This window comes from Rhinoderma darwinii, chromosome 11 (genome assembly GCF_050947455.1).
Source record: "Rhinoderma darwinii isolate aRhiDar2 chromosome 11, aRhiDar2.hap1, whole genome shotgun sequence".
In the NCBI taxonomy this organism is placed as follows: domain Eukaryota; kingdom Metazoa; phylum Chordata; class Amphibia; order Anura; family Rhinodermatidae; genus Rhinoderma; species Rhinoderma darwinii.
In genome coordinates this window covers 41,068,782-41,077,558 of record NC_134697.1, presented here as the reverse complement: position 1 = coordinate 41,077,558, position 8,777 = coordinate 41,068,782, and the positions used below count along the sequence as shown (strand labels likewise).

The following is an 8,777-nucleotide window of genomic DNA, read 5'->3' as shown; positions in this document are numbered from 1 at the left end:
GAGCTATGTACAGGGGGGCTGTATCTGGTGCTATGTACAGGGAAGCTGTATCTGGCGCTATGTAGAGGGGGCTGTGTGTGGAGCTATCTACAGGGGGGCTGTGTGTGGAGCTATTTACAGGGGGCTGTATCTGGAGCTATCTACAGGGGGCAGCATGGGGAGCTATGTACAGGGGGCTGTATCTGGCGCTATGCACGGGGGCTGTGTCTAGCGCTATTTACAGGGGGGTTGTTTGTGGATCTATCTACAGGGGGCTGTGTGTGGAGCTATCAACAGGGGGGCTATGTGTGGCTCTATCTACAGGGGGGCTGTGTGTGGCGCTATCTACAGGGGGGCTGTGTGTGGCGCTATCTATAGGGGGGCTGTGTGTGGAGCTATGTACAGGGGAGCTGTGTGTGGAGCTATGTACAGGGGGGCTGTGTGTGGAGCTATGTACAGGGAGGCTGTGTGTGGAGCTATGTACAGGGGGCTGTGTGTGGCGCTATCTACAGGGGGCCTGTGTGTGGCGCTATCTACAGGGGGGCGCTGTGTGTGGCCCTATCTACAGGGGGCTTTATCTGACGCTATGTACAGGGGGGCTGTGTCTGGAGCTATCTACAGGGGGCTGTATCTGGAGCTATCCACAGGGGTGCTGTATCTGGAGCTATGTACAGGGGGGCTGTGTCTGGCGCTATGTACAGGGGGGCTGTGTGTGGAGTGATCTACAAGGGGGCTCTGGTGGATGATTTTTCCATTGATCGGTAGCAGAGTTACACAACTGGAAAAAAAAAATCCTCATCATGTAACTCTGCTACCTGTCAATTGAAAAGTCATCCACCACAGGATCTCTCTCTTGGCTTTCATTGTTCTCAGCTTTTTGGTTTGTCCTGCAGCTGCTGCCGTGATGAGCAAATGTTATACCCAAGTTATGAAAAGTAACACAAAGACGATATAACCGGATCCATAATATCTGTGATATTAAGACAATCTAGAGATCCGCAGTGAGAATTTGCGCGTGTTATTTGCAGAAGGATATGGCCGTGATTTGATGTGTTTATGCCAGATATTGGGCGTGGTTAGGGTAGTGGCTTAAAGTGTCCCTCTTTTCCAAGTTCAAAAGTTGGGAGGTATGATGATGTGTGTTATCCCAGCATTTCTCTGTATGCAGATCGCAGATAATAGTGATCTCTATCTGCTGGCCATTAGATCACTATTAGCAGTGGTCTGCATACAGAGGATTGCTGAGAGGACACACATGTCCCAGCATGCCCCTCTCCTCCATCAGACTATTGAAAGCACGTGACATCATCGAGCCATCACGCGTGTCGATGGCAATCCTTCATTCGGGTCCTATTGCAGAACTCAGCATTTACTTTGAGCGCTGTGTTTAGTGTATTTTGTGACAGGGAGCTCATCATTCCAGCTCTCTGTCACTTCAGGAGGATCAGGTTAACACATTATGCAGTCCGATCCACTATTAAACAGGATAACATCAATTTAGGTCATAGCAGCATGCGGTATAGGGCCTGAGGCTCATAACTATGAGTCCAGTGTATTCTTTAGTCGCTCCTAAGACCCAAACGACACAATATTTTTTTGAGCTGCTTGGGCTAATAGTGCAGCTGATCTGTCTGCCTTAAACAGGGCAGCATAGAATGATGACCGATCCGCTGTAACTTATTGGATTCTGTCTTAATGTAATATTGTATGGAGCTGTAATTGGAAATAGCAGTGATGTGTGGTCACCCACACTAGTACACTAAATTAAAGGTAAATCAACATAGGTTGACTAAGATGGATCCCCATTTTAAACTACTTAATAAAATCTATTATTATTATTATTATTATTATTTTTAGATATTTATGGAGATGTAGAATCATTCTCCTAAACAAAGTATGAATCACGTCATCTGCATTTAGGAAACATTAAAACTATTAGAAAGTTTCAGCCTTCCTGATTTATTTCACTAGAGCAGAAGTGAGTGCATTTATTTCTGGCTGTCACTGCATAATCTATGAAAATCTCATTTCCTATACTGCTTACATGAATTTTCACTTTAGCCTACAAAATAAATCATTCCTTACTCTCTGATAAGAGAAATACTGGCCAAAGTCTGCAATAGTCACTCAAACGCATTTATAAATATAAATATAATGGAAGGTGAATATTCACTTTCATGAGTTTTTCCATGAGATTTGACAACGAGAAGAAAAATAGTTTTCCGGTGAAGACTAGCCCATTAGTCTTCTGTGGTCCTATATAGGAACAGTAATTTGTTTTCTTATACTATGATGATTGTTACAGATGATAGGTATTTGAAAAAGACCTTCATATACAAGGATATTACCTTCAAATTCTGCACTTGTTAATCTGAGATTTTGTTTTATGTTGCCCATGATAAGGCTTTGTTAATAGCTTCTTAGCTAAAGTTTGTGTAATCTTATTTCTGGTCCTGGTCTAGCTCAGTGTAAATACAACAATGGCCATGGAGCATATTGGGAGTCCCCTTGTACAGCTGTGAAGGCGAGGGGCAGTGAAAATAATTGTTCTACAGAGCCACTATAGGGAAGAAAACAGAATTGGATCTGCCTTTAAGGGTGTGTTCACATCAGCGTTCTGTTTCCTTTGATGGGTTCTGTCAGACCTTTCCGTTGGAGGAACCCATCACCGGAAAAGCAAACGGAAACCATAGCTTCTGTTTGTATTTACATTGATTTCAATGGTAATGCTTTTGTTGCTAATGTATTTCGTTTGTCTCCGTTCCATAAGGTTTCCGTTTTTTTGACGGACTCAATAGCGCAGTCGACTGCGCTATTGATTCCGTAAAAAAACCTGAGACCTTACAGAACGAAGACAAACTGAAACCATTAGAAACTGAAACATTACCATTTAAATCAATGGTAATGCAAACGGAAAGCTATGGTTTCCGTTTGGTTTCTGTTCATGGGTCCCCTGACAGAAAGGTCTGATGGAACCCACGAACGGAACGACCCACGCAGATGTGAACGAAGCCTCACTTGTAAAATGACACAGAAATAAAAACACAAGATGAGCAATAAGAATCAATGGATTTGCTAATCCTCAGAATCCTTCAAGACGAAGAAAATCTCTTAAACCAGGGGACGATGACCTTTAGCTCGTGTTCTAGGGATCTGTTTAATGGGTATAACTATTAGGATTGTAGGTATAGCAGCTGCTGTGAGGCTAAAAACTAAATTTTCACATATACGTAAGGTGCTGTTAGTGATAACTATGGTAGATGGAAGGAGGGCATGGTTACTGGACCCTCCTGTGTGCATTATCCTTCTTCTGCAACAATATTGTTTTTGTATTAATACTCTGCTGTGACATCAGTAAATAATCCCTGTACAGTAACATCATTGTGTGCATTATATCTGCATGGTGCAGTAGTTATATGTTTTTCTGTTCTGTGTTGTTACTATGTGCATGGTGAAATTTTTTTGTGTGTTATTCCGGTGCTGTGATACCGTTGTGTGCATGATCAATGTACTGTGACATCACTTTGCGCATTATCTGTACTTTGATGTCACTGTTTCTAAAATTCCTGGGTTGTTACTCCACTGGGTAGATTATCCTTGCACTGCGACATCACCGTTTGAATTATTTCTATGCTGTGACATCACTTTGAAATCACTGTGTGCATTATCGCTGTACTGTGATATCACATTATGTATTATCCTACTACTGTGACATCACTGTGCATCTGATCTCTGTAACTTCATTCAGGTAATTACGCCTTTGCTGTGTCATCCCTTGGTTCATTATCCCTGTTAAGGCCCTTTTACACCGGCCAAATCTTGGCCGGTGCAGCGAGCGCCGATCAACGAGACATTGTTGATCGACGCTCGCTTGCTCCTGTCACACGGAGCTATGGATGGGACGAGCGGTCATTATTCCGATCGCTCGTCCCCATCCATTATTATCATGTCGGCAGTGCGTCTCCCTGTTTATGCTGCCGACAACGATAATCTTTTACTTTTTTAATACTATACGACCAGCAGATGATCGAGCGTTTGCTCGTTCATCTGCTGATCATTCCCCTGTTTACACAGGGCAATTATCGGCAACGAGCTTTATATTAACGCTCGTCTGCCCGATAATTGTCCTGTGTAAAACCCCCTTTACAGGGAAGGCACTTTTACAGATTGACTCTCTATTCTAGTGGGGGATCCTTTTCTATTAAGTTCACACTAATTGGGCATATATTCAGGGTTTGTATCCATGAGATATCTGCACCTTGATATCACTGTGTGCATTATTCCTGTGGATTAGAGAAAGAGTCGTTGCAAAGAATGGAGACCAAAACAAACAAAGCTTTTTATGTTGTTAACTCATTGCTGCAGAGGGTCATCATGGAGAGTGTCCCTATTCCAATCTTTTCTATGGGGCCCCATGGTTACTTGTTCACCCTAAGGTACTTTTAATTTTGGCTGGTTCGACCAGCGCCGATCAATGAGACAGCTCATTGATCGGCGCTCGTTTTCTCCTTTCACAAGGAGCTAGTATTGGAACAAGCGATTGTTAGGCCTCATGCACACGACCGTGTTTTTGCGTCCGCAATTCCCCCGCAAATCCACGGGAGAATTGCGGACCCATTCATTTCTATGGGCCCATACACACTATCCGTGTTTTCACGGGTCTCCGCATGTCCGCACATCCGTGCCGCAGAAACTACGGACATGTCCTATTATGGGCCGCAAATGCGGTGCGGACATGCCAATAGAAGTCAATGGGCCCGTGGAAATTGCGGATACACCGCCGTGTGTCATCCGCAGTTTGCGGATTGTCCGGAAGTGTGCTAGGCGTCGACCGGGAATGACTTCTGTCGTCGTGAAGTCTGGAGAGAGTACATGAGAGCAGCAGAGAGCAGCAGAGAGCAGCATGGCTTCAATAAACGTAGAGAGACTAATCATCCTGGTCCAGCACAAGCCCTGTCTGTGGAATAAGCGGGTGGAAGAGTATGCAGACAGGAATATGAAAGATCTTGCCTGGCAGGAGGTCTGCAGTGAGGTGCATCCTGAGTGGGAGAAGGCAACCAAAGTGCAAAAGAAGCGCATGGGTAAGTTTCACAACTTGATGCGTTTTCTGAGAACTCCTGTCATGTCATAATGACATGCCTGACGTTTTGATTGTTGCCAGTTGGATCACCCACCAATCGCTGAAATGAAGCTGCAGAAGTGCACGTGAGATTGTGGGGGTCTCATGGCTCTGAACAGCACCGATCAAAACGTGACATGTCACTATGAGGGTATGTTCCCACACACTAATTACGTACGTAATTCTGGGGTGTTTGACCTCTATTACACACGCTAAATACGCCGCAATAGCGTTGACAATACGCAATAGCGTTGACAATGCCTTTACGGCTGAAATTACGGGTGATGTTTTCTCCTGAAACCAGCAACGTCATTTCAGCCGTTACGGACGCTGTCGTGTGTGCACATGGAAAACGTGGCAAGTCTGCTGTATTTTCTGCAACGTTGGAATTACCTGTCAAATATACAAATGTAGGTGCAGATTTGTTGCGTAAACCACAAAAATTTGCAGCATCATTTTCAAATAATAAACAACATTTCCTAATATCTAGTAATGTACTCTTCTAAAATGTTGATCTGTGATTGGTTTATTTTATATCATAGTCGAAAACGTCAAAACACGCTGGAACACGTGCCGAGACCAATTCAAGAGGGAGATTAATGACAAGGGGAAGAGCGGAGACGGACGTCTGAAAAAAAAGCCGTACATGTACACAAAACAGCTTTCGTTTCTTCTTGATGTAATGCAGGTTGGCCCGTAAGTATTGCTTATATACTTTGATCATTGTAGTCTGCCCATGTAGCCAGTCGTGTAAGTACCGCTGTAGCAGCCGTAGCGACTGCAACGGGGACCGCGACATGAGGGGACTCCACCATGTCCGGAGGCTACGCTAGCAGCCGCTATGACTGCTACAGCGGGACGCAACTGAACACTACGGCTGAGCAGGGAAGTATCTCCCCGCTCTGACATTAAACAACAGACATGTATCCGCTAACCACTGAATAGGGGATACATGTGTGATCGCTGGCATTGACAGGGAGAACGGGGGACAGAAAGTACCCTGAACTTCTCCATCCCAAACCTCGTACTTTCGCCACCTCCGTCAAAATGAATGGAGCCAAAGTCGTGCTTGTGCGCATACATAACCAGCGCTCCTTTCAATTTTTGGTAGATGTGCAGACGGCAGAACTTAAGGGTACTTTCAGTCCCCCCTTCACCCTATCGCTGCCAGCGATAAGGCATGTATTTGTAGGACACACTATAGGTGGCATTTGTCCGGGGGGCGGGGAGGTGGGCCTGTATGGCGTTAGCGGCATACAGCCCCCTCACTAGATAACGCCGTACAGTCCCCCTATAGATAACGCCATATAGTACCCCGTAAGATAATGCCATACAGTGTACAGTGTGTGGCTGTATGGCGTTATCTACAGGGGTGGGGGCAGCAAAAAAGGCACTATCTACAAGGGGGGGTGACACCCAGTGGAGGGATGGCCCCAGTTAAAACTTTGCTATGCGGCCCTGTCTTTCCTAGTTAGGGCTCTGCATGTAGTGATGCATACATAGTTTATTTGACCAGCTGTAGACATGACGTTAAATTACTACAAAAATTCCCTAACATTATGTTTTTATTTTCAAACAGAACCAAGGATAATCTGGAGGAAGATGAAGACTCTGATGTGACGCAAATTGAAGAGCCTGACGTAGCTTTGGGGACTGCTAGGTCCACTTCCACTCCTGTGCCAGCAGAACCAACAACAGCGGAGAATCCAGTCTGTACCGCGGACGAAGAAATTCTACCCCGAGGTAAACGTCGACGTTCTGCCAAAGGTCCAACGCGTACAGAGCCAAGGCAGGAAGTCGACTTGCGCGTATTAGAGCACTTGGAGAAAAGAGCTACAGAAACGGAAGAGGGCACCTTCTGTCGCGCTCTTTCTAATATTCTCAAAAGAGTGCCAATTTCAAGACAGATAAGGTGCCAAACAGCACTAATGGAAGTGGTGGAAATATTTGCGACACATCCGGACCCACGTGCAATGCATCAGGCCATCGAGTTTCATCGACGGGGGTGTGATGCAAGCACCTACAACTCTGTCCCTCCAGCACCTGCAGCAACCGCGCAAGGCATCCATCATCCGTCATATGTAGACTCAATGCCGCTATTCAGTCAAGATCGATTGGTTTATGGCATGCCAGGACCTTCTCAGCAACAGTATGGGCAAATGCAGCAGGGGGAGGCAGTTCCACGATCACATCATGAACCTGCACCTTCGCAATCATTTTACAATTTATAATTTAGTTATATAACATAGTTTTGGTAATGTTTGTTGACACTATTTTATGCAAGAAATAAAATACGTTTCTAGTTAATTATGTGTTTGTCTTTATTATTATTGAAAAACATAATGAGGTATTGGTCTGCATTTCTGCCAAATGCAAACAATCTTTTTTTTTTTTTTTAATCAAGAATTAAAAAAAAAAAAAACAGAAATACATTAGCTCGCAACCCGCGTCAAGGGTCCTCATTCTCTTGCGAGTCCCTACTCTACCTACTACTGCAAATTTAACTACTAACATTTGTAACATAAACCGGAAATACAACAGTCCCTCTCACATTTTAATTTGGCAGACAAAGCACATCCCTTTGCCAAGGAACTGCTCCCTCAGGTGATACAAAATAGTCTGTATACAAATTACGGACTGCCAGTCCAGACACTCCAGGTCTTCTATGTGGTGTGTAGTCCAAAGGGATGTAATTAGTAGAGAAATGGTCCAGCTCTGCGTCCACTGCCGACTCATGAATCCTCAGAAAATTGTGGAGGACAACACAGGCTTGGATAACCTTTGTCACATTTCCAGGATTCAACTGAATGGAGCTCTGGAACACACGCCACTTGCTGCTTAGAATTCCGAAGGCGCACTCCACATACCGTCTTGCACGTGTAAGGCGGTAGTTAAAAATGCGCCTCTGTTCATCTAAGCCACGCCTAGGGAATGGACGCATCAGGTGAGGGGACAGTCCGAAACCTTCATCACCCACAATGACAAAGGGTGCTGGTGGTCCTGTAGATCCTGGAAGCTGTCTAGGTTCCGGAAGGTCGAGCTGGTTAGAAGCTAGCCGTTCACCCATTCTGGAAGCCCTGAAGATGCCAGCATCCGCAGAGCTTCCATAGGCCCCAATATCGACAATTATAAACCGATAGTCACTGTCAGCCAAGGCCAACAGCACCACCGAGAAAAACTGCTTATAATTAAAATATTGAGACCCTGAGTGAGCAGGCTTTTTTACGCGGATGTGCTTACCATCCAGCGCACCAACACAGTTGGGAAACTGTGCTGATTGGAAGAAGCCATCGGCAATCCGAATCCAGTCCTCTGGCTTGGGCTTTGGCATAACTGCTGCTCGAAGTTGCTGCCAGATGACTTCGCAGGTAAGCTTGACAATCTTGGAAATAGTGGAGCACCCCAGCAGAAACTGGAAATGTAGGGAGGCAAAGGAGTTGCCGGTAGCAAGAAATCTGTAAAAAAAAACAAAAACATATATATCAAAATATGCACAGACAGGAAAAATATCTGCAGCACGCTGGCAAGGCGGCAATATGAACAGGGGACAACTATACTAATATTGTTTGCAGGGTAGAGACATGTCGTAGAAGGGGATTTAGGTTTTCTTACCTCAGAGTGACGATCAGGCGTTCCTCTGGAGAAATGCAACGTCTCATGGTGGTGTCCTGGAAGATGA

General features: G+C 45.0%; 1 protein-coding gene across 1 annotated transcript; it reads left to right on the top strand.

The window, feature by feature from the left end:
- The first annotated feature begins 5,056 nt into the window (after nucleotides 1–5,056).
- Nucleotides 5,057–7,876, top strand: LOC142662952 (uncharacterized). The gene is made up of 4 exons (XM_075841246.1): nucleotides 5,057–5,060; nucleotides 5,641–5,794; nucleotides 6,678–7,247; nucleotides 7,867–7,876. Exons 1-4 carry the CDS (start codon nucleotides 5,057–5,059, stop codon nucleotides 7,874–7,876), a joined length of 738 nt encoding a protein of 245 aa, XP_075697361.1.
- Nucleotides 7,877–8,777: the final 901 nt, after the last annotated feature.